Source organism: Asterias amurensis, chromosome 13 (assembly GCF_032118995.1).
Source record: "Asterias amurensis chromosome 13, ASM3211899v1".
Taxonomy (NCBI): domain Eukaryota; kingdom Metazoa; phylum Echinodermata; class Asteroidea; order Forcipulatida; family Asteriidae; genus Asterias; species Asterias amurensis.
Window position 1 is genome coordinate 10,496,307 of NC_092660.1, and position 27,417 is coordinate 10,523,723.

The window sequence follows — 27,417 nt, forward strand, 5'->3', positions numbered from 1 at the left end:
GAATCGGTTGAAATATTCATTACCCAGTTGACTCAAAGGGGTTTGTTTATTCGCTGCTGGAGACGTGGCGGCCATTTTGATTTGCTTTGGATACAGGTTGTCTCTAAATAGAACACGCAGTTTGTGGTAAGGCCTACGGTAATATGCCTTTTTAATGTATTAATATTCGCATACAATGTTAAAGTTGGACTATGTCGAGTGTAACTTGTTCTGTAAAATGTGTACATGACCCGTTAGCAACCACACCGAGGCTGCAATGAAAAACAGCCTGGTGCATGTTTTATAATATGCGAGATAAAGAACAACCAATGTCACCGCGTAGTCGGGATACCTGACCAAGATGTCTTTCAAATCAATTCTATTCAGTTTGAACTCACACTGTCAATACTTAATGAAAAGTTCATAACAATGCATAACCAAAAATGTTGGATGAAAGAAGTAACTGCATTTTTACATGGCAGAAATTTAAGTAAGTATGATATGGAGTCATTCTCTCTTGTGGTGAGAAATCCTGATGAACAGATAAACGGAACATTAACAAGAACGAATACAGACACAATAGGTTGAACAAAGACAGAAATGGTGAAACAAATGAAAAGAGAACAGTTACTGACTAACCATTTTTGAGAATAAACTAGGCCTAGGCTTATGTCAGATACTGGGAGAGGAGAAGTCAATTATAAACGCTGTTAGATCATTTTTGGATTGTAACCGTTTAAAGAAACATACAAAGGCTTCTAATGTGAGTCCAGTCTAAAGTAGTAGTCCAGTCTATTTTCTATACCATCCGCCCTGGTAATAGTTAAAAAGCAGGACAGTTCTTTTCAGAACTGAGAAGTCTCCCGAACACCCGAACAATCTACTCCGCAGTAGTAGAATTAAGCAAGACAGTTCTCTAAGAACAAACTCTACCTGGCAAGTAGATACACACATGGTGTTACCGCAAACCAAATATACATTGATACCTCACCATGCAATGCCTCAAATCCTATAAACGCAGTTTGTTGCTCCGTTGCTAAAAACATTTTTTAGGTAGAGTCATAAGTGTTGCTTTATTTTGTGAGTAGAATAATATACATCTAACTCAGACCCAGTGCGTTAGTTTTTAATTAAACACAAACACAACCAAGCATTCGCTTCAATGCGTCATTTTTTGCGTGCCGCCCGAGATACTGAATGCGCACTGCACATTATCCGAACCCCCCTTGCTAAAAGCCAAAACTCCATGCATTGCATTACATATTGCTTTGAAGGCAGTGGACACTATTGGTAATTACTCAAAATAATTATTAGCATAAAACCTTTCTTGCTGACGAATAATGGGGAGAGGTTGATGGTATAAAACATTGTGCGAAACGGCCCCCTCTGAAGTGTCATAGTTTTCGAGAAAGAAGCAATTTTACACGAATTTGATTTCGAGACCTCAGATTTAGAACTTGAGGTCTCGAAATCAACCATCTAAACGCACACAACTTCGTGTGACAAGGGTGTTTTTTTCTTTCATTATTATTTCGCAAGTTCGATGAAAAATTGAGCTCAAATTTTCACAGGTTTATTATTGTATGCATATGTAGAGATACACCAACTGTGAAGGCTAGTCTTTGACAATTAACAATAGTGTCCACTGCCTTTAAGGCACTGGACACTATTTGCATGTACGCAAAACTAAAATGTTGCACAATAACTTCTTTGGTTACGAGCAATTGAGAGTTGTTGATAGTATAAAACATTTTTAGAAACGGCACTCGTGGTTTTTGAGAAAGATATAATTTCTCACTCTAATATTAAAAGACTCCAGGCCTGAAACCTTTCTCAGGCATCTGAAAGCACACATTTAGTCTCTTGCAATTTCGATGACCAAATGAGTCGAAATGTTGGGATAAGTTTGGATACACCAAGTGAGAATGCTGGTATTTGACAATATTACTGAAGGTGTCCAGTGCCATTCAGACTTGATGGCTTACAAATGCTCTTCTGAAGACGACCACGTCCGCAGCAACAATATTCTGTTTTATTGTAATACAGTAAACTTATTTGACGAATGAGAAAGCCGAAAATGGGCAGCGTGACAGAATCAAAAAGTCAAGTACGAAATGTCTGGTTTATTATAGCCACATCCATTGTAGAAATCGCTCCTGTACATTCAACTTGCAAGAGAGGTTGGGTACAATTCACTGACTAGTCCATTATAGTTAGCGAAGGTCATTTTCAGTTAAGTGTTCAGGCAAGTCGGTTGTGCTATTCTCAATTGGCCTTTCATTTTTAAACTGACCAGGAGTTGAGTGCCATTTGCTGAGCCGGTTGTGCTATTCTCAATTGGCTTTTCATTTTTAAACTGACCAGAAGTTGAATGCCATTTGCTGAGTCGGTTGTGCCATTCTCAATCGGCTTTTATTCTTAAACGGACCAGGAGTTGGATGCCATTTACTGTTGTTTGTTGTTTGTTAAATACTTACCTCAGGTCCATATGGTCACGTGGAAGAGTAGGAGTAAAGTCTGAACACAAAAAAAATGATGATTTTCATACTGTAGCTCCTGAAATCTCACAATGTCTCGCAGAATCTCCCTGGGGTTGAGTTGCACAGTCTCTCCCCGATTATCAGTTTATATCAAAAGAGCTTGGAGCCAGTCTGGACGAGTAGAAAGGTACCGGAAGACTTGTATGCTCCATCACAGATACTGCTGATTAAATATATATTAAAAATTGTTTTCTTGTGTTAAACAAACATCGACTGGGAGCCAGTCTACTCCAGCAAAGCGATAGAACTTTCTAAGCGAAAATGCCGACATTTTTACAAAACGGACCACGAATCTGGGATGCCAATCTGTTGTCATTCACCATCGTGTGCACTCTCCCGCTCGGCTTATTATCATAATTCTGAGATTGATATTTTCAAAAACAAAATAGTGGCGGGATTTGAAGCTAGTCTACTCTAGACGCGAGTTAGACAGGTCCTGATCCAAATGTTCCTAGCGGCTAGCCGTGACCTATATGACACAATGCCCCAGATTCTCCAAATAAACTAGCAAATGGGGGAATATAAAGAATTGCACGCCGGGGGCTATTTAGCTTGAATTTGTGCGGGCACATTTTGTTCTTCTTCTGCTGTTTTTTTCCCGCCTCTCCTTCCCAACCATCCTTCATCCAATCTTATTTGTCCCTCCTTGTGGACTAGGCAATCATTATAACTGTGCGTCACCTAGGCCGTGTGTTTGTGTTTGCTTCGCCTTACGCGACGGACTGCACTGCACGGCAGCCACCCATAGCTCGTTCAGATCTCGTTGTTATATTTAGACCTACGCTGGGGAGTCGACTTCTTGTAACGAGTTATCAATTATTATTATATCGATATTATGTCGATTGTTGACGGAACTTGACTGACATTCATGTGTTTTGTTAACATCAGTTTGGTTTGTAAGGCCTTTGCGATGTCCTGTTGTTTTCTGTTGAGTCTCGTCGCGACGTCTGGGTTCTTAATCTGGTACCTCACCTCCAAACAAATAAAAGAGGACGCGGGTATGCCTTGTATGAAGTGAGATTTGTGAAGCTGGCGATTTTTTATTGGTATTGTTGAAACTTGAGGAGATGATGCTAGAAATGCCCCAATGGACGCAAAATAAAGTATACCTGTAATCTTTTGACCCGTCAAGAGCAGCAGTTGGGGACGGGGGCAATCGCGTCGCAGACCCCCGCGGGCCCTCGCAAATGTTGACCGCTGCTAGCCACTGTAACGTGTGGTTGTTTGGACGGTGTAATCGGCTGAAAGAGGTCACGAGATTGATGGGTCGCCGGCAGGGGGAATGGAACCCGGGGACGGGGGTGGCGGGAGGGACTCAGCACGCGACAGAACGAGGGAGGGCAGTCCAGCCAAATCACAGACTATCTGGGACGAGCCTTTGCCAGTTTGGAGTGTAAACAGCTAGGAAATGATTGTGATGCGTCGCTGAAATGAAAACATAACAAAGTCGCGGGGGTTTTGTTGTCTGTTTTATAGCGAATGTGGGGGAGGAAGGGGAGGAAGGGTGATCGAAACCCGTTGGAATAATGTTATTGTCATCCGATACAATGTTTTCATTTTCAGATCCCGCTGAAAAACAGGTCGCGGTCTGTGAAACTCGAAGCCAGAGTAAGTCTCTAGACTTTTCAAGACTCCATTTTGAGTAACTCGGTTGGTGGGCAATTTCAAATCTAGGTCTTGGCTGAGTATCAAGGGTCCTCCTTTTTCATTCCTGATTGTCCTTTATCTAGAGCATTCAGTGGTGCCGGAGCGATGCAATGAGATAGCCCGGACCTCCGGACCCAGGATTCTGACTTTGTCGACCGGAATAAGATCCCAGGATATACGGATCCGGGTATTGTAAATTGTGTAACCTGGATTAGGGGGATTTTACGGATCTGATTAGAAACATTGTGGCTAAACCTATAGATACTCAGTCTGACTATGCGGATTTGGGTTCTTACTTACGCGCACGAGTCCGAACTCAGGAATAATACGGATCAATACGGATCCGAGTCTAATCAAACCCGTCCCTACATTGTGGGTTGACACTTCATACAATTATTTAAAATTATGGCCAATATTTATGAATTCTGAATTGGTCTGGCGAATCATATTCAGCTAGACTTATACATAATCCCTGAGATTCCAATGTGGGCCACTTTCAACCCGGAAGTAATAGAGTTCTTCCCATGAATGGATGGGGTATAGTAATGTGGTGCAGGTCTATACTTGATGTTCCTCCCGTTAATGGATGGAGTGTGTGGTTGGGGATGGTGTATGTGAGCTTTCTTGACGCAATTTTTTTCTGTACATCAAAATTGCCACTGTCATAGTGATTTTCAATAGGGAATTATAAACTCTAGATCGATTCAAAAAAGGAAATCCTTAAGAAAGAATCAGAATTTTTTTAAGGGTGGCAATTCTGTACTACACAGAAAAGAAATTAAGGACGAGTTGTCCCTGGTTGGCCGGCCAGACATAATACGACGAGTAATGTATACGTGTTTATCGATTGAAAAAGTTTAGCATGGAATGGCCTATTGCATCCTCTATGGGCCATGAAGATGATCTCTGGACTGTGTTATCGATCCGTGTGGTTTCCTCAATGAGGCCAGGCCAGTCTCCAAACATACACTATCGATCAGGTATCGATTAGTATAGGGCAGCGTGTGGTGGGTTTCAATGGTTGTGCTTGTAAACAAAATGCCCTGATTTAATAATGTATGTTGGGGTGGATCTGTGCCAACAACTCGCCTCTCTTGTCTTCTCACTTTATTGAAAAACAACGCAGAGTGCAGTTTTATTTTTGTCTGTGGTAAAGATCGTTAAGAACCATGGGTGAGGAGGTGCACACTTTGCCAGGAACGTCTCTACTATACATGCACTTTGTGACTGTTGATGATGGGGAGAAGCACTTTGAGTGTAAAAAGAAATACGGGTCCCAATTTGATAGAGCTAATAAAGAGTTAACTAGGGAAGGGTAGACTCTGTGTACAAGTCACAATCAAGCGCATGGCATTCGTGCTGGAAAACCATTTCTGCCAATCAAAATTTTCCTTGGTGAGCAACTTCTTGTGGTGTGCCTACAAGGTTGAAATAAAATTTGACCCACTTTTAAAACAGGATGATCCTTTTGCGATATGTTAAAATTATGCATGGATTTTATTGAAAACCCGTCTCCGGACATCGTTTTAGCCTGCCAGTTATTTTAAAACAAGTTGATTTTAAACATCAGAAACTGCACGTAGGTAAAATTATAATGTCACCAGTATGGGCTGCATTGTGTTCTTGAAAGTCTATAACCAAACTCTCGAAAGGTTTTTTTTTTCTTGTTCAAAAATAAATGGGAAGTTTTTTTTAAACAGTTAATAGGCTTTAGACTCTATTGGTAATAACTCAAAATAGTTATTAGCATAAAACTTCATATTGAGCAACAGATAGATGTTGGGAGTTAAACCATTGTGACAAACGGCTCCCTCCGAAGTAATGTGTTTTTTTGAAAAAGCAAGTATTTTCTCACTTAAATGATATTAAAAGACTTCAGAACCGAAGCCTTGTTTGGCATCTGAAAGCCCATTGTGCAACAATGGTGATTTCTCATTCTTGCAACTTCGATGACCATGTGAGTCAAACTTTTCACAGACTTGTCATTTTCATGCATATAAATGTGTTGAAACACCAAGTGAGATTACTGGTCTTTGACAATTACCAAAGGTGTCCAGTGCCTTTAAACACTTGAATATTGATTCATTGTCTTTTGTATCTTGATCCACAACTATAGTTGTAACGTTCGATTTGAAGCTCATTAAAATTAAAAGACTCGTCCCTAGCAACTCAAAACTCACTGAAATATTAATTAAGTGCTGGTGTAGAGGGGAATATATTCGTTTAGCCGAGAGTGGAGAAATTCCGTTGCTTGTTTGGGGGTTGTGTGGAGCAATGTTTAAAAATAAAATTCAAACGGTGGGAACTCTTTGCAGATTGATATGTTGGTTTGAAAAATCAGTATTGGTTTAGGCCAATTCGTATTGCGCTTTGGTTTTGGTTTGATTTTGGTTTTGGTTTTATTTAGTTTTCATGTCTTGGTTTTGTTTGAGTTGTGGTCTTGTTTTTTTGTTTTTTTTGTTTTTTTATATGGAAAGATTTGCGGTATCACCATGTAATGGCTATCTCTAATGAGTTGGGGTAGTTTTGAAAAGAACCGTTTGTGTCAACTCGACGTTTCGATCAGTATGTTCTGATCGTCTTCTAGAGAAAAAAAAATCAAATTGGTTTGGGTTAAGTTCGACATGTTGTGGTTTAGTTTCAAGATTAATTTGGTTGGTTTATTTTGTTCTGTTTTTTATTTGTTGCTAGTTGTACGGTTTGTTTTGTTTGTTTATTTAGATTTATTTGGTCTGGTTCGGTTTGGTTTATTGTGTTTTGTTTTGTTTGATTTCAAGATTAACTTGGTTTTGGTTTAAAGGATTCGGGTACTTTTTCAAAATGTCCACAGATTTACATTAAACTTACAGGGTTTGAAGATAATGATAGTGGAAAGCTTCCCTTCAAATATTACTAACTAAGGTTGTGTAGTTTTAGAGAAATGAGTAAAACAAGTCACAAAATCATTTTGGTCTCATGAGACCAAAATTATTTTAGCATGTAAAATCCCCTTAACCAGTTATGATATTATACCAAAACCATAGCATAACTGGTTAATACGTTTCTACATGCTAAAACTGAGGCGAAAATTATTACTTTTACTCGCTTCTCAAAAACTACAGCACCTCAGTAAGTAACATTTCAATGGAAACTTTCTACTATCATAATCTTCAAACTGTGTAAGTTTAATGTAAATCTGTGGACATTGTGTTTTTTTTTAGTTAGGAAAAAGTACATCTACCCTTTAATTTGGTTTGTTCTGCGTTTTGGGTTTGGTTTTAAGTTGATTTGGTTTGGTTTGGTTTGGTTTGGTTTGGTTTGGTTTGGTTTGGTTTGGTTTGGTTTGGTTTGGTTTGGTTTGGTTTGGTTTGGTTTGGTTTGGTTTGGTTTGTTTGGTTTGTTTGGTTTGGTTTGGTTTGGTTTGGTTTGGTTTGGTTTGGTTTGGTTTGGTTTGGTTTGGTTTGGTTTGGTTTGGTTTGGTTTGGTTTGGTTTGGTTTGGTTTGGTTTTAAGTTTATTTAGTTTGGTGTGGTTTGGTTTGGTTTGGTTTGGTTTGGTTTGGTTTGGTTTTAAGTTGATTTGGTTTGGTTTGGTTTGGTTTGGTTTGGTTTGGTTTGGTTTGATTTGGTTTGGTTTCGTTTGGTTTGGTTTTAAGTTGATTTGGTTTGGTTTGATTTTAAGTTGAGTTGGTTTGGTTTGGTTTGGTTTTGGTTTGGTTTGGTTGGCCTTGGTTTGACTTGTTGTGGTTTTGTTTTTGTTTGGTTATGTTTTTGTGTACTTAACTGTGTTCATAATCTCCTGCATCAACGTCCAGCCCAATAATAAAATTACCATCGGTCAGTGAATCTATTAAATACCATATAATTGAACCATATGTCATTGTCGGCAACTAATTTCCCTGGGCAAATCTAGTGCCAGCAGAAAGAAAAGTTTTAAATGGTCATTTGTAATAAGATAGGGATTTACCTTTACAATCCTGCATATTTATTGTAATTAGGTTATTTTGATGACAGATCATAAGATGAAATACAGATTTAACAAAAGGCAAAAGTATCAGTTTTAATCTGAAAGCCCATCAGTCATTGTCAAGTTTAGATTAGTTCCAGTCCTTCAGATAATATTGCTCGTCTGAAATACTGCAATAACTTTTGAAGAACACACACTCAGTCAAATTTTGTGTTCCATGACAGACTGCAATGAGTCTGATGGTAATGCGTGTGAGTCAACTCTTAGAAGGTATAACTCGTTGATGTTAAAGCCATTGGACCCTTTCGGTAAACAGTACTCTCCAAGGCCTACACTTCGTGTTTCACAACGTATATATAAAATAACAAACCTGTGAAAATTTAGGCTCAATCGGTCATCGGAGTCGGGAGAAAATAACGGGGAAACCCACCCTTGTTTCCGCACGTTTCGCCGTGTCATGACATGTGTTTAAAATAAATCCGTTATTCTCGATATCGAGAATTGATATTGTTTTAATGTTTTCTCAAAAAGTAGAGCATTTCATGGAATAATATTTCAAGAGAAATCTTTCACCACTACCTTCTGTAAACCCTGTAAGTTATTTGTAAATCTGTGAACTTTTTTTTTTTCTGCACCGAAAGGGTCCAATGGCTTTAAGATAAGAGTCTGTTGGATATTATCACAATTTTTACAACTATATAATGAGGCATCCTTGGCTTCATTATATAACAAGCTCTATTGGTAAATGGAATTCATTTTAGATTTCTGTGTAATGTATAATATATGAATGTTTACTCTATTGAGCAAGGTCTGGGAGGGCAAATTTTAAAATTTGCTTTGCCTTTTTCTTGACGGCATCTCCTTGTTATAACTATTAAAATAAAAAAACCGCAAAAAGTACCTTGCACATCATCACAAAGTCTTTGAGATACGTTGTATATAGATACAACGATGAAGACAAGTTAGGTTTTATAGAAGTTTTGGGGAAGAGACATCGGGGAGAACCTGCCATCACAATCATTGTGAAAACTGCAAACATCCACACCGCAAGGCTCATATAGGTGGGATTCGAACCAGAGCCCAGCGGTGAAAGGCTAGGACTGAACCCACTGCAAAGTGAATGATATTTGAAGTGAACACAGAAGGGAAAGACAAATACAACCTTCCAAAAATACAATATTTTGTTGTAAATTCCCCCTTTAAGATGCCACCCGCCAGGTGGGTATATCAAGCCGTCAAGATAAGTGTACATTAGACCCGAACGACCATTAAAAATGTGTTCCAGAATAATTAACCTACTTTTCTGATCGTTAAAAGTCAGTGCTCATCCTTACTAAAAAAAAAAAAAAAAAAAAAAAAAATCGCCTCTCCACAGAATGGATTCAGTTACATTTCACAAAACAAAACAAAACAAAAGGTCCTGCACTTTATTATACGTCGGACATAAATCCAACGTCGGGTAAAACACATTTTTATGGTTGGGCGTGCATAATAACGTAAATCATTACTGGCGTTAGACGATGTCTGTGCAAGTTGTGTTTTATTATTTAGCTTGGGGAGGGTGGGGTTTTAAAAGGGGGAGGGGTAAATAAGGAAAGTGGTGACATTTTATTCGATTGCTGTTCACGTGGACTTTAAGTAAGTTATAATAACACGTGCTGTAACACTTTGCAAACAACTAACACAAAAGTGAGTTATTATAAGCATAACAGCTTTTCTCGAGAACGTACACTGGAAATTATGTGGTGTTAAAGTTAACACCGAGTTTTCGTCCCTATAAACATACCAAAACATGATTTCAAATTTACAACATTGTGGTTATATAAAGCTAAATATCGGCCAACACTTTGGTTTTATTTTACACCCATGTGGTACACCCATTGTGTTTATTTCAACAACCCCCGCGTTTTAACAGTGTAAGTTTTTGCATAACATTGGAACCTTTCTCATCGTTTTGTTTTTCAATTTTAAGTTCTTTACTTCATATTCTACACTTGTAATTATTATGTTCTTTGGGGATTGAACTGTAAATCTCAATGGCGTAAGAACTGTAGACCAAGTGGGCATCCCCATACAGTTTGGAACTGCAATTGACTGAGTGCAAACCATTATCCATACCAGCATTTCGAGGGAACCTTTGGCGAGAAGGAAACAAAATCGCAGTGTTCTTCCTCCACGAGACTCCCAAAATTCCACCACGAGGCGATTGCCCCTTTGCGCCTTCCAGCCTCAGTTTGATCACGTTGTAGTGAATGTGAGAAAATTAGAGATGGCCGTCACATGTCTGTATGCTTATTGTAGAAACTGCAAAATGGCTACCTCTTCCTTGTTTTGCTTCTGGCCGATTTTTCCCACTAGAATTCCCTTTACTTCAACCAAGAGGCTATAAAGCCCCACGCTTCAACCATAGAGCAAGGGATGCGTCAACTGACTCCGACCATAGAGCTACTGTGCCCATTATGCATATACACCCCCATCAATTAAAAGACACATACTAAGTCATTTGTTTAGCTTTTGTTCTTGTTTTCTTTTCATGATATTTCCCCGAACAATAATTCTCAGTTTTTCACATTGGAGAAACCTCCCACCTCTTGCTCAAGTTTCCCGATCGAGTTTCGGATACACCACAAAAGGAATTGTGATACTTGAGATCCCAAATTGCTAAACTGTTTACGCGTCGAGCCTGTTGTAGGAACCACGCTACACGAGTTTGTCAACAAAAGCCAACTTACGATTTACATAACAGTGTTCTGAACAGTTGTGGAGAGCTATGTGCTGATATACAGATAAACCAACGCGCTGATTTATTTATACTATCATGGAGGAGTGTTCTTATCCTCTATGAAACTATTAAATATAACTCTGTTGATAACAGCAATGGTTATCTTTAAAAAATATTAAGTTTGTTTCTCAGAATTTGGCATTTCGGGACGATTTCGGGTTAGGGAATTCTCATGGTCAACTTGTTTCAAGAACAATAGCTTACACCATGACAACCTATGGGATCAGCGCCTTCATGCGTTTACAGCACAGTAAATGACTTTGGGTAAATCACTTCACAAAGGAATGGTATGATGGGGGGACATGGTGTTGTAAAGAAACAGTCTGACTGACATGGGTTTATACAAATCGTCCCTGACTACTAGGGATTAGAGCGTATTAATGATAGATAAGGGGGGTCAGTTGTGATAGAATAGGGCTTGAGTGCCAAGGCATCAAGTTGCTACTGTGTGCTTGGAGATTTAAACATTGCTTTAGGAGAAATGGCTGGACACCGGTCAGTCCACGGTGGTGAGCGGTAAGAATTCTCGTTTTTTCCCCGGTTTGCGAGGAGAGGCATTTTTATAGAATGTCCGAAACTTGGGTTCAGTCAGGTTCGGGGCTCCACCGGGCCATCTTGGACCAGAGGATTCGTCAAGTTAGGCTTCTTGTCGGGCTGGGAATGGACGTGAATAAGAGAGACTCTGCTGGTAAGACTCCCATGATGATCGCATGTTCCATGGGGTCTGAGGAACTCGGATTGAGAGTCATCCGTCTGTTACTGAAGAAAGGAGCGGACGTGAATCGCTTGGACTTTGTCGGTAGATCGGTCTTGTCCCACTCGTGTATCAACGGGAAAGAAGACATCGTGGCCTGTCTACTTGACCACGACAACTTGGAGAGGAACGTCCCAGACCTGAACGGCGATACCCCTTTGAACCTCTCCGCTGTGACCGGACAGAGGGGCTGTCTGGAACTCCTCGTGAGAAGCCTGGTCAAAGATGGAGTCCCGGTTGACCACCGCAACAAACAGGGTTGCACTGCCCTGCTGTTGGCGACCAAAGCCGGCAACTACGGGTGCGCTCGGGTGTTGCTCCTGCAGGGCCGGTCCTCGGTGAATTCTAGAGACAACGAATGTTTCATGAACTCGACCGAGTGGGCAAAGCAGAGTCAAAATCGTCTAGCCCAGGAGCTCAAACGAACTGCGCATTCTCACAGACTCTCCGGAATGGGACTGGACGGGGCTTCGCTCTTCGGAAACCACCCTAGACTTGTGAAGAGCTTCCTTCCTCCGCTCGGAGTCGCTAAATGGCACGAAGAAGGTAGACTCCTCTCTCATCAAAGGGAGCAGCAAGAAGAGATGAATCTTCTCGTACAAAGTCTGGAAGAGAAGGAACATGAACTCAGAGAGCAACGAGAATCGACTGCAGGATCTGGCGTTAACAACAAATCGCCCCCTGTTGGCAAGCCATCGTCCATCGCTCAGAGTTTCGTCTTCAGGCCGGGTAAGCCCGGACAAGATCACTATCTTACAGCGCTGTTCAGGATGTACCAGGAACAACTTTGCCGCGGTATGCCGAGACCTACCACCGTGCCGACGGGGACGGGGGAAGCTGGGGGACCGCTTGCTGATCAGCCTTCAAGGGGTCTCCGACGGCAGTCCGTACCTCCTTCAATGGCCGCTCGGCGCTCTCTTGCGAGACGGAACACCGGGCTATCAATGATGGGAGCTTTTACGAAACCCAAAGTGACGCTGACTGTTAGCTGAACTTGTAACATTAGCCTTCCAGAGAGACTCTGTTTTGGTCGAAATGTCAGGCCAATAACTATGTTTTAAGGTTTTAACATGACGAGAACACACATTAACGAGTATGAGTCGTATTCCCTGTGTACATATCATGGGTACAAGTTGTGTTATTCACACCACGGCGCAAGAGACTGGCTATAATTTAAAGTGCACCTTTTCTACAGACCACGTGTTTTATTCTGAATTGTTATCTCGTGTATTTTCACTATAACTCACATTATTTATTTTTTTCCTACACATTTTATTTTAAACGCAATGTGCAACTGATTTTAATTGACACTGAATTTAACCATCACAATGAATTGCATTTGAAAGGTTGTAGTTTTCAAAAAGTAGCCTTTCGCACTGATTTCATTCATTTTTTTTTTATATTGAATTATATTTTCACTGCTTAGCAGTTAAAACACCGCTTCGGATGTCTAAACAGTAAAATGTCCTACGTGATAACCAAGTTGTTGTAGTTTTGATTGCATTTTGTAATCGAACATTCAGTTCGTAAGACCAAAAGTTTAGATCACAGTGGGCCCAAGTTTAGGGGATGGGGGGGGGGGGGGGGGGTAGTGCTCACGAAGATATCAATAAGTGCATCTTTCCCTCACACGACGTCACATCCGTCTTCATAAGTAAGGCATTATGTTCTTAGCATATACAAATCAGTTCTAAGTTCAGAGTGTCAACAAAAACTGCAAATTAGTTTTAAAAAGTATACATATTTTGTTATTTGAACATACACTTGTAATTATGAATACGGGCATGGTGGGAAACTCCCTTTAAATGGTTTTTCTTGAAACTCTACGAGATGTTAAATGTTTTGATCTCCCGAGTCAAAAACTCAACGTTTGAAAACAGTGAAAACGTTTCAGTTTTCCCACTTTTTTTCTCGTGACTCCAATGCCCGACTGAGTCTAAACTTTCACAGGTTTTTTATTTCATATATTATGTTTTGGGTCACAAGAAAGTACAGCCAGTGTTTGACAATTACCAACGGTGTCCAGTGGCTTCAATTAAAGGAACACGTTGCCTTGAATCGGTCGAGTTGGTCTTCGAAAAGCGTTTATAACCGTTTGTTATAAAATGCATATGGTTAGAAAGATGTTTTTAATATATGTAGTAGAATATAATTATCCACACAAATTTACCTCGAAATTGCGTGGTTTTCCTTTTACTTTGCGAACTAACGCGGTCGGTCATTTATGGGAGTCAAGGAATACCACGCAATTTCGAGGGATACTTGTGTGAATCATTATATTCTACTTTTAAAACATCTTTCTAACCATTCGCATTTTATAACAAACGTTTACAAACACTTCAAAGACAAACTCGACCGATTCAAGGCAACGTGTTCCTTTAAAGGCAGTGGACACTATTGGTAATTACTCAAAATAATTATTAGCATAAAACCTTACTTGGTGACGAGTAATGTGGAGAGATTGATAGCGTAAAACATTGTGAGAAACGGCTCCCTCTGAAGTGACGTAGTTTTCGAGAAAGAAGTAATTTTCCACGAATTTGATTTCGAGACCTCAAGTTTAGAATTTGAGGTATCGAAATCAAGCATATGAAAGCACACAACTTCGAGTGACAAGGGTGTTTTTTTCTTTCATAGTTATCTCGCAACTCCGACGACCAAACGAGCTCAAATTTTCACAGGTTTGTTATTTTATGCATATGTTGAGATACACCAAGTAAGAAGGCTGTTCGTCGACAATTACCAATAGTGTCCAGTGTCTTTAAGAACGCGAGGCATAAAGTCTCAGTATAGGACAGTACGCCTTTGGTAGTTACTCCAAAAATTAATTACCATCAAAACATACTCGACTAAAATGCATTGCAGCTGTTGATAATGTATAATATTGTGAAACAATTCACTTCTGAGGGATGTGGTTTCAGAGAGAGAGGGCACTCAATCTGAGAACATTTTATTTATGAAACGTTTCTCAGATTGTGTGCTCCAAAAAACTGGTTTTATTCCTGCGTCAACACATGGAGGAAGAGATTTTCTTCCTCCATGGTCAACACAACCCGCTCCATTTTTTTTTTTTTTGCCATATCTCAAAAATGCTATCTCTCTATTGAAATAAAAATTTCACAGATTAGTTTTATTGTAAGGAAATCAAAATTTCTCATCCAGATTAGTTTTATTGTAAGGTATATTTTGCCTTAAACGGTTATACAATGGATCATGGAGGAACTTCCTCCATGAATGGATAGTGTATATTTTACTACTGTTCCACACAAAGCTACACGCTTCATTGCATGTCGTAAAATCATCATGGTCGTGTCCCCAGAGTCCATTGGAAGTGTACACAAGGTGACCTAGAACTGGGAGCCCGTGACGTGTGGGTCAACAAAATCGTCACAATTACGGTTGTTTTTGTTAAGCAGTGTATCCAGTGATTTGTTTAAAACCATATTGCAAATTGTACATTTTAGTCTGCTGACAACAAATTGACAAAAATGGAGTATAGAACATCATTCCGCATGAAAATGCAAAAATTGTGCATTTTTGTTGAAAACAAATTCGTGTGTTGTAGAGCATGCATGAATAATCAGCATATAAATTTAACACTGGAAAGCGTGACCACTCTGTCAATCACTCACAGCCCGGCTTGTTTAAAGATGCTTTTCTTGAAAACTAAGCCGATTCAATTAATTACAGTTGTCAAAGGGAAAGTAACTTGAGGGGGGACATTATTGTGCAATCTTGCGCATATTTTGAGCTTTGGGACATGTTACGTTTCATTCACACGCTAAAGCAATGGGAACCTGAGCCTCACTCGAAAGGCACGCTCTGTTTATTTTTCTTGTTTTTCTTTCTTCTTTGTTATTCCTGTAAAAACAAAAATTGGTAATCAAAATTGACTTTTGTGTTAACTTAGAACCCCCATTCAAGTTAAAATTATTATTTTATTAAATGAATATACAATAGCTTGGACTGAGAGTTTTCGTCTTAAAGACACTGGACACTATTGGTTATTGTCAAAGAACAGTCTTCTCACTTGGTGTCGCAACATATTTTATGCTTAAAATAACAAACCTGTGAAAATTTGAGATCAATTGGTCGTCGAAGTTACGAGATCAAAATGAAAGAAAAAACACAATTGGTCACACGAAGTTGTGCGCTTTCGGATGCTTGGTTTCGAGACCTCAAATTTTACATCTGAGGTCTCGATATCAAATTCGTGGAAAATTACTTCTTTCTCGAAAACTACGTCACTTCAGAGAGAGCCGTTTCTCACAATGTTTTACTTTATCAACTTTTCCCCATTACTCGTTACCAAGTAGGGTTGTATGGCAATAATTATTTTGAGTAACTACCAATAGTGTCAATTGCCTAGAAATCAAAGTCTTAATTGTAAACTTTAATCCTTCATTGACATTTAAATATTGGTTTATTAAAAATAAATACATACATTTGACTGAGAGTTTGCTTTATGTACAATCTTTGACTTGGATTTCTGTTACCGTTTTGTCACTACAGGAGACTTAAGTAGAGCGTGTTTGATTAGATTTGACACCATCTGTACGTTGTGAGCAACGTTGTTGCAGGTGGCGCACTGGGGATGCACTCTCTAACACACACTGAATTGAAGCCAGAGTTGTGGTTGATTAGAGGCAAGCAGAGCCTGTAAATTTGCTATCATAATGTTGTTCTATCATTGACTCGATTGACCTGGATTCCAGGCTGTAGATATAATAACTATTCCATGCCCTGGAGGCAGGGGACAGACCACGTGGGAGGAAGAGGGGTGGCAGAGAAACCATTGCTAGGAGCAGTGTGTGTTATTTTTCCCCCTGCATATTATATAGATGCTGGAAGTAGGGCACGTACTTAGAACCTTGCTTTCTCAACAATCCAGAATAATATATCGGTGTCAGATCAGACTGAGCCCTCAGGAACAAACAATTTGATGGGAAGAGGTGATGTTTGTTAGAAGTCAATCAATAAAAGCGAGTCCTGTATTATCATTACCAATAATAATAAAGAGATGTGGAGGATCAGGGGAGGGGAATTGCCTTGGAAATGGGAGTTTTAAAAACAAGCTATGATGGGGGGTTATATGTGAGTGTTTCACTTCCTCTCCATCAACGGTTGTGACATAAGACTGACGTCATGAAAGAATAGAAAACCGATTAGCTCGAGGCGCCCTAGCGTTCAGACTCGGCGCAAACAGGTCAATTGGATCATTTTCACGGAGCGTCTGCGGCACTACTGGTTCATAAACTCCGGCACATCAGACCCTCTCGCCCCAGCAGCGTGTTTTTCCGGGTTATGTATATCGCGGGCGCTGTTGTCCCAAGTATAGTGCCCTGGGGTGATCTTCTTTTGCTTATGCATTAAGGCGCGGCTTAATGTCAACACACATGTAAATCCTGCGTTATGACAAGAAAGCCTATCAGAAAACGTCAACATTGACTTAAAATGTTTTGCATAACCATCCCCAAGGTGTAAATGTCACTTTGCGACTCGGTGCCAAGAGGTTGAAGTACACTGGAGCATGCGGATCCCGGGGCGTCTTAGCTCTCCTGACCTGTTTCTTTAAGGATTGACTGGTGGTTTAATTTTTTTTAAAGAGGACACCAAAGGTATTCTGAGAACATGATCATTTCTATCCCGATATCATATTGGTTGTGTTCCCCATGTGCCACAGCAAAACTGATACCCATTATACCATCGTACCATTATACTGGGGTACCAGACTAATTTCATCTCCAACCTCGGTTTGGTTACGTTTACCTTTCAACGGGAGATTGGCTGACGGATTTGTTTTAAAGGGGTCATCGTTAGGTATTTGAGAACGAGTACCATAAGGTCACTTCCTTCTTCGTATTTCGTTTGTTATAACCCCATATCCAGAGGGGTGACCGATAAGGCGCTATGTAGTACATACATTACATTGTAAAGAGAAGGTACCAGACTACATTCCCCTAACCCCCCCCCCCCCCCATTTGGTTCCATGGGCTTGTATGTCACCGGACACAAGTTCTAGTGTTGTCAGCGGCAGAGTTATGGGTTCAAACCCCAGTCATGACATGTGCCCATTCTCTATGCCTTGGGTAAGGCACTTAACCAACATTTCTAGTCTGAAGGGTGGTTCATGCTGCTCTACCACAACCAGCCAGGCTCCTATAGAGGATAAAACCAATGCTACAACCAATAACCTACATCCATACGGGAACAAAAGCCTTGCTTCACCCTATGCCTAGATGTTGTCCTGTTTGTCATTATTTACTCAACTTCGGTGTAAATTGTTATTGTCTTGACTACATCTGTGGTTTGCCATTATTTAGTCATTATCATGTATATTAGCTTTAATGATGTACACAAATGTAACTTTATGGCAACATTGAAATAAATGTATTGAAATGAATGAATGTATGATATGAACTTGTGTATCCGTGGCCGTCCGTTGCCTTGTGATGTTTAGGCGTTATCTCATTATAAAAAAGTATCTATTTGGCAACAAACTTAACATTCAACCAGACTATCAAAATTCCAAAGGTTGACGTTTAAAAGCAACGCTGTCATGCTTCTTTTCTGCTTTGGAAATTTCTTCTTTGGGCGAAAGACGAGTCGGGCACCAGTCGCACCTGCTAAAATTATTTTGAGCTATAACCGATAGAGTACAGTGCCTTTAAACATTGTTTGTCAAAAATGGAATTGGTTCTCACTGGGTTATTCCAATCCAATCCAATAATTTTCAAATGCTAGGATTGCTGTCGTCATCTTCTTCTTCTTCTATCTCGTCTCGGGAACCACGCCAAAATAAGTACTTCGCTAATGTTCAGTGGGGTGGAAACGACCCGCCGTTATCACCAGAAATCGAAAACGAATTTGGGTTATCGGTGCTGGGCATCTTCAGGACCGTTCTACGGGGTTTATCTCTGGGGTTTGTATCAATTACCATGGAGCAGGGGAGAAGTTATGATTATCAAAAAACAAAATCATAAAAGGAGTCGGAATTAGTGGGGTGAGCGTGAGGGCGTGCAGTTTGTAATTACCGTTATGAATATCTGGGGCAGGACAATATTATTTATAAGCAGATTGTAGATTTAAGCTTGGGTGATAATAAAAATGCTAGCAATCTTTGTTTATTTTAAAGGCAGTGGACACTATTGGTAATTACTCCAAATAATTGTCACCATAAAACCTTTCTTGGTTACAAGTAATGGGGATAGGTTGGTGGTATAAAACATTGTGAGGAACAGCTCCCTCTGAAGTGATGTAGTGTTCGAGAAAGATGTTATTTCCCACGAATTTGATTTCGAGACCTCAAGTTTAGAATTTGAGGTCTCGAAATCAAGCATTAGAAAGCACACAACTTCGGGTGACAAGTGTGTTTTTTCTTTCATTGTTATCTCGCAATTTGGACAGCCGATTGAGCTCAAATTTTCACAGGTTTGTTATTTTATGCATATGTTGAGATACACCAACTGTGAAGACTAGTCTTTGACAATTACCAATAGTATCCACTGTCTTTAAGGGGTTGACTCTATGAGGACACCATGATTAACTTTGATTTTCGAAGAGAGGCGTCGCTAACTTTAAAGCTGTGAATTCATCTAGCTCTTCTTTGCAGCCATTCTGTGGACATTACTTTCTTCTCATGAAAAAAAACATTCTTCAACACTGGTGTAAGCCTTATCCAAGGAAATTTAATAATTTGGACGAATTGATGTTTATTTCCTGCGATGGCAAAAGTTGCCCGATATTTTGTGATATGGTGGTGTGGAAAATAAAAGATGAAATAAAGACGCATGACCAGGGACATATTTTTTTTAATGTATTTTTGCTTTTCATTTAGTTCGACCTGTTTCGTGCGCATTGTCGTTTTAGTTGTATAGTAGTAGGTATTAGAGTTGATGTTTTTAAAGGCTGTTGTATGTTGTTTTCGGAATATGAAATTGTTAACTCATTATAATTTTGACCGCCATGTTGCATCTGCATGGCTGCATTCGAGTTTGTTTTTTTTCTTCTTTTTTTTCTCTTTTTAAATATGAATACAATTAATCAGCAAATGAAATACCTTCAATATTTGTTAGTGATACGTTCTGATCATTTCCTCTTAAAGGCAGTGGACACTATTGGTAGTTACTCAAAATAATGATTGGCATAAAACCTTTCTTTGTGACGAGTAATAGGGAGAGGTTGATGGTATAAAACATTGTGAGAAACAGCTCCATCTGCGGTGCCATAGTTTTTGAGATAGAAGTAATTTTCCACGAATTTGATTTCGAGACCTCAAGTTTAGAATTTGAGGTTTCGAAATCAACCATCTCAACGCACACAACTTCGTGTGGCAAGGGTTTTTTTTCTTTCCTTATTATCTCGCAACTTCGATGACCGATTGAGCTCAAATTTTCACAGGTTTGTTATTTTATGCATATGTTGAGATACACCAAGTGAGAAGACTAGTCTTTGACAATTACCAATACATGTAGTGTCCACTGTCTTTAAAGGGACATTACAGGTGGTTTTGCTAACATACAGTTGCTGGCAGTGTAAGCACTTTATGTAATCCACCATATACATAAACTGACAAACCTGTAGAAGTTTGAGATCGATCGGCCATCTGGGTCATGAGAAAAAAGTGCAAACCCGATTACACATTTTGCATGATATTGATGCAAAAAAAAAATGAATAAAACGCTCTCTGGGCGATAAACTCCAAACGCAAAGTTACATTATTTATTTCTCATCAAAATATGAAAATTAATTTGAGGCAGAAATTTTCAAACGGATGTTTTCTACTATCATCATCTTTAGACGGTGTGAGTTTGATGTAAATCTGTGATCTTCACGATTTTTTTCTTCTTACCAATTCTGTAACGTTCCTTTGAGTTAATAAACAAAGTAATCCCGCGATGGAACCATTTCTGAAATACTTCGAAACGCGCACCCATTGTATGTTTTGTATTACACTAAATTATGATGGGTGCAACCACACCTATCCAGCAAATGAAACGCATGAATCGGCCAAACCTGGATGAAATGGACATACATTGTTGATAGTTAAGACAGTTTCCCAGTAATTAATGTCTGGACAAAACAATTTTGTTTAAAGGCAGTGGACACTATTGGTAATTGTCAAAGACTAGCCTTCACAGTTGCTGCATCTCATAATATGCATAAAATAACAAACCTGTGAAAATTTGAGCTCAATCGGTCATCGAAGTTGCGAGATATAAATAATGAAAGAAAAAACACCCCTGTCACACGAAGTTGTGTGCGTTTATATAGATGGTTGATTTCGAGACCTCAAGTTCTAAACCTGAGGTCTCGAAATCAAATTCGTGGAAAGTTACTTCTTTCTCGAAAACTATTGCACTTCAGAGGGAGCTGTTTCTCACAATGTTTTATACTATCAACCTCTCCCCATTACTCGTAATCAAGAAAGGTTTTTTGATGATAATTATTTTGAGTAAATACCAATAGTGTCCACTGCCTTTAAGTTCCAGTAATTAATGTCTGGACAAAACAATTTTGTTTAACAACCTAAAAACGGTGACAGCAGATACCAAATGATTTGGGTGGTTATTATTTGCCCCCACGTGTTCTTCAAGTGTGGCTTCTGTCCACGTGACTAATATCCTTTCATCGTAATAATCTTATATCATGAGTGATAGAATTCCCGTTATATAGAACCCCTTCATTTGTTGCTTCAAAACGCGCCAAGATTTTTTACAAAAATGTATGAACATTGTCTGTCCGTACGATCTTGTTCCTTTTTATGTTTTGTTGTATGTCCATCACTCAGACACCTCAGCACAAACCTCGGCTTCTAGATGATGCCTCCTAACTTTATTATACTCTCTGCCTTGTAAAAGAGCTTCATTTATTGGTTATTTCTTTATAAATTAATTTTATGGCCTCATACTGTTTTCATGAAGTATGGAAATAAATGTGAGTTTGAATTGAATTACAAAACATATTGCATTTACCTCTAGTTCCATGCGACGTGCGAAGCCCGACCTTGATTGGCACAATATACACCCAAAACGCCTTATCACGGCACACAGCAATTTTTATTTTGTGGGTTGTTGTCGTGGGTCGAGCTGTTGTCGTTATGCGCGCTCTACCCATCACATTAAAGGCTGCAGTGGACGCTATTGGTAATTACTCAAAATAATTATTAGCATAAAACCTTTCTTGGTGACAAGTAATGGGGAGAGGTTTATGGTATAAAAACATTGTGAGAAACAGCTCCCTCTGAAGTGCCATAGTTTTGGAGAAAGAAGTAATTTTCCACGAATTTGATTTCGAGACCTCAAGTTTAGAACTTGAGGTCTCGAAATCAACCTTCTAAACGCACACAACTTCGTGTGACAATGGTGTTTCTTCTTTCATTATTATCTCGCAACTTCGACAACCAATTGTGCTCAAATTTTCACAGGTTTGTTATTTTATGCATATGTTGAGATACATTAAGTGAGAAGACTGGTCTTTGACAATTACCAATAGTGTCCAGGGTCTTTAAATAAACATCGTGCAGTTACATCTAGTTCCCTGCGACGTGCGAAGCCCGACCTTGATTGGCACAAGATGCACCCAAAAACGCCTTATCACGGCACACAGCAATTTTATTTTGTGGGTTGTTGTCGTGGGTCGAGCTGTCGCTTTGCGCGCTCTACCCATCAGGCACGGGATACTATTAGTCATAACAGAAAATAATAATTGTTATCATAAAAATGTACTTGGTAACAAGCAATGGAGAGCTGTTTCTGTGAGAAACGTCTCCCTCTGAAGTAACTTGTTTTTGAGAAAGAGATAATTTCTAACTCAATGAATGTAACAAGGCTTCAGGCCTGAAGTCTTTTAGTCTTTTTCGGTAAGCTGTATTGTCCAAGGCCCACACTTCGTGTAACACAACTTCTACAAACCTGTGAAAATTTAGGCTCAATAGGTCATCGTAGTCGGGAGAAAATAACGGAAAAACCCACCTCGTTTCCTGAATAATATTTCAAGAGAAGTCTTTTACCATTACCTTCTGTAAACCCTGTAAGTTATTTGTAAATCTGTGAACTTTCTGTAAAAAATTCTGTACCGAAAGTGAAATGGCTTTATTTTTAAGCATCTTAGAGCACACAATCTTGTGCAACGAGGGTGTTTTCTCTTTCATTATTCTCTTGCAACTTCGATGACAAACTGAGTCCAAATTTTCAAAGGTTTGTTATTGTGGATATGTTGGGTAACACCAAGTGAGAACACTGGTCTTTGACAAATACCAAACGTGATGTTCAGTGCCTTTAAAAATAAATGTTGCCTCTGCTTCGACCCCCCTCCTGTCCATCGATGAAACATAACAGCATCCCGGACGTTAAGGCGATTGCTCAGGCGTAAGACAAGATAGAGGAAGGAGTAAAAGAAGACGAAGAATAAGAAAGAGCAATTGGGAGCCTAGCTTGCCTCATCTAGATTGATCCACAACTACGTGTTTTCAAACACAACACACTAAAAACGATGGCACTTTCATCGCAATTATACGCAATGCATGTTGCCTCCCTTCCCGCCTCTGTGTGATGTGGTTCAACGTGTGTATATCGTAGATTGATCTTTCCCTCCCCATCACCTCAACTTCGATTGGCGAATTTAGGAAGTTATGGCCCGGCCTCAAGGGCACGTCACGAGCGGGCAATGGGTCCTTCCCGTAATCAGCACTATTACATTGACTGGCCAACAAACATCGGGTGAAGAAGAAAAAAAAAGGAGGAATCAAATTAGGCATGTTGGTTGGGGAAGGGCTAAATTTCATTGGCATCGAAGGTTTATAAAATGTTCGGTGAATCATGAGGGAACGAAGTTTGTACTTGGCGACGACGTGAGTCACTTTGCTCCTCACCTTGAAGGTGGGAATGAAATCAAAACGTCAAAAATTGAATTTCGGCGAACGCTGTTCCGAAAGTTAGCTTTACTACAAACAACTCGCGGGGTTAGTTTTAGTAGGCCTACAAACAACTCGCGAAGTTAGCTTTAGTACAAACAACCTGAACTGTGACCCTAAGCAGGTAAACCATGTGCAAGTTTGTTTCGGCACCGTTAACATGTTACTTTCTCTCAATCTATACAGTTGGTTTAACCATTTTCTTCCTCCATGGTTTAACAGCTACTTGAATGCTATTAAAGTCCTTTTTAAATAATATAATGTGTATCCTTATAATTAAAATGTTATTTTATTATTTGTTCACTTCTGAATGTTGTGTTAAAGGAACACGTTGCCTTGGATCGGACGAGTTGGTCAAAACAAAAGCGTTTGTAACCGTTTTGTATATAATGCATATGGTTGGAAAGATGTTTTAAAAGTAGAATACAATGATCCACACAAGTTTGCCTCGAAATTGCGTGGTTTTCCTTCTACAGTGCGAACTAACACGGTCGGTCATTTATGGGAGTCAAAATTTTGACCCCCATAAATGGCCGACGTGTTAGTCGACGAGGTAAAAGGAAAACCACGCAATTTCGAGGCATGTTTGTGTGGATCATTGTATTCTACTTTTACAACATCTTTCTACCCATATGCATTTTATAAAAAACGGTTACAAACGCTTTTCAAAGACCAACTCGACCGATCCAAGGCAACGTGTTCCTTTAACGTTGTTACCTATCAAAAAATCAAACATCATATCCTTGAAAAACCTGCTACACCTCTGCCGTTGATGGCGTCCGTCGGGGGAAATGACAAATTTGACGTCATGTTGCGTGGAATCTTGCTTTGTTATAGGGGGCCAACATTTAACTGTATAAAGAATGTGCTTTGAGATTGGTTAGAAAATGACAGGGACATAACCTGACGACTGTGACAGAAGGTGCCGGGACACACAAAGTAAACACGTCAATGGCTATGACATCAACGTCAACACCTCAGGCTAAAGACGGACTATCCCTCGTAAAGCTATAAAGAACTATGGTCTCCCGTAATAAAACTAATCAATGAAAAACCTATAGCAAACTACAATGACAGAAAAATTACAACTAAACAATAAACCATAGAAAATTATAGGGGTCCAATGAAGGGGGTTGTAGGAGTGTCCCCCCCCCCCCCCCACAACCCTTAAAGTGAGATCGACATAAATAGACAAATAAATAACTGATTCGAAACTTTTTAACAACCGTCGAAATATGTCGCTGCCCCGCCCCAATATAAAATTGTCTTACAACGTTATAGTCCTTAGTTAAAGATGACTTTTTGTTTGATGTAATATCCACACATCTTGCGTAGCCTTCATAGTAAAAACAGGTGTACCATCAAACCAATATTTTTATTTTTAATGATACAGTTAAACACAAAAGTAAATTGGTGACTTAAATATTAACCCTAAAAGTCAAGCAGATGATGAGTTAGCGATCACACAATGGTAGTACACCCTAGCCCCGGTGAATGTCATCCAAAAACACATATTCACTGTAACCCTTATTTCTCGCATGTTGTATCACATGATCAATAACAAACTCCCTCCCCTTGTTGTCGGTAGCTCCTCCTTCCCCCTTTCTCGTGGGCACAACGAGCTTCCGACGACTGTTCAATGCCGATTCAACAGTAATCTTCCTAAAGAATAGATAACCAGAACGTCCAGGGCCCGATTTCACACTCAGAAAAAATACTGTCTAGCAGGGAATAATGCTTAGCAAAATTTCTCTGCTAAGCGACAAATGAGTGGCGGTGTACCAGTCCCAACGACGTAAACTCTATGGAACGACTTCGGTTGGTAAAACATGTTTATGCTAAGCGAGATTAGTATGTCTTTATCAAGTGTTTGGTTTACAGTTTTTTTTAATAAATTGGGCATTGGTAACCTTCTCGTGTTTGATATTATGTCATCCACACTTGTCATCCCCAAGAAGGAAAAAACAACACCACCAACCCCCCCCCCCGCCTTCCTCTATTATAAAAAATACGTAACCTCAGGTGAAAACTCCGTCTCATGTATACGCACGCATAAATCCACTACTATATTGCCGACGGGCCTTTCGCGAGACACGGGTCATCACTGCCTCTGGACACGGCGAGCCTCATCGCATCGCACTGCATCAAAAAACTCTCAAAGAACCCTAGTTGGTTTTATTCCCTCTTCTTTTCTCGGCTAAGTAACCGTCTTATCGTCTAAGATTATGCCCATCAATTAAAGTGTACAATCCCTGGGATGAACTGGGAATAATTCGGAAGTGTTGTTCCGTCGCAACATCAAGGGACTAGTGTGTTATTCAACAACATCAGTTTTACTTGTTTATTAGAGGATTTTGTTTCTGTATTTAGAATAATGGCAAAATGTCCCCCGTGAGGCAGACCGAGTAGACATGGCTTCAATCATAACGTACTATTTGGATTGATTTTCAACTTTATTTATATAATAAGTCCCACGTGGTTTCGAAATTGTTGGGACCACTTTGGTCCAATCCCTCGTACATTGTTTATCGAAGAAAACAAACTCGTTGCGCACTTTAACGGGTCCCAATCAAGATTCCAGATTCTTAATAGTTATTGTCATGTTACAAAGCATGAGTCTGTTCACCCTGCGCGGAGGATATAAGTAAAGGCATACAACGAGTAACAACAAATAACAGATAGCAATAATCAAAATTTACAAACAGTTTTAGCATTTTTTTTATTGATGTTCGAAGACGTATGAGACGTCGCGCACACAGTCTTTGTTATTTTATGCATTAATTGTTTTCTGTACTTCAAACAGTTTCCATGTTGAAGTTATTTTATGTTTGCTTAATTTACCTATGAGCATGTGCTCAAATGATGCATCCCTAGTGCCTATACTTTACTAGTATTTTGGTTGACGGTTGCAAGCTTGTCATGTGCAAGTCTCATTTTAATCAAGTCCAACATGTTGTTAGATGCAAAAGCACTCAACCAGCAACAAAGCGTGTTTGGGACTAAAAATGCTTGCCCATCGGTCACAAGAGGGCGTACTAACAACTTAACGGGCAGCTGATTGTGCTCGTTTAATCTGGCAGTTCGTTGTTAATTAAAAACCCCGTATGGCCTTAATATTTGGAAGGGGATGCATGTGCAAATCCAAATGAACCGTTGAATCATCTTAGTACCAATAACACACGTTCCAAACACAAAGCAAAACTTGTATATTCATTTATTTTTTGTCCTTTACTACTCGTAATAATTACTGTGTTGGTAAACAAATTTATTCCGCCATGTTTACCTAACGGTCTGTTGACGAAGCTAACGACCCTGTGGCACTCTTGAAACAGCCGTTGTCGGTCTTCCCCGCCGGAGCGTTAGTGCTGAGCAATAAACACTGCCCGCCTTTGATGAGCTTCACTCATCTCCAAGGTAGGCGGGCAACGGTTGTTTGATGTTCACCGCCAACACGGCTTGTTTCAGAGGGAGTCCAACACACGTGATGTAAATGCTGAATAAAATATGTTGCTTTTCTTTTTTACCGCGCACAGTAAATCTGGACTTCAGGAATAAACATTCAAATAAAGGTGTTTTTTCTTTTGAATTAAAACAAGTTGTGTGATCGGGAAATAAGATGGGGGACCATGAAGATAGATCCCAAGGATCTTGCGGGCTGATTAAGGAAAGAGATAATGCCTGTTGGGAGGTTGACATCGCAACACCTTGCGGCTATCAAGAGCGGCGAGTCTGTTTGAGCCCGTACCGCCAAGTCGCAGCTTCTTAAGGCCGGGGCAACCCTCCGCTCTAACGGTACCCCTAACTCACCGGTTATTATTATAATCCAGTCAGGAATGCAAATTTCTTTTGTCGGTTTT

At 39.7% G+C, this 27,417-nt stretch overlaps 1 protein-coding gene and 1 long non-coding RNA gene across 2 annotated transcripts in view; both read left to right on the forward strand.

Annotated features, from left to right (window-relative positions):
* Positions 1-27,417, forward strand: part of LOC139945711 (uncharacterized) — a 98,984-nt gene that overhangs the window by 53,530 nt on the left and 18,037 nt on the right. The gene's annotated exons all lie outside the window — the stretch shown is intronic.
* LOC139946146 (uncharacterized) lies at positions 11,197-13,216 on the forward strand. The gene has a single exon (XM_071943764.1). It carries the CDS (start codon positions 11,460-11,462, stop codon positions 12,636-12,638), a length of 1,179 nt encoding a protein of 392 aa, XP_071799865.1. The 5' UTR covers positions 11,197-11,459; the 3' UTR covers positions 12,639-13,216.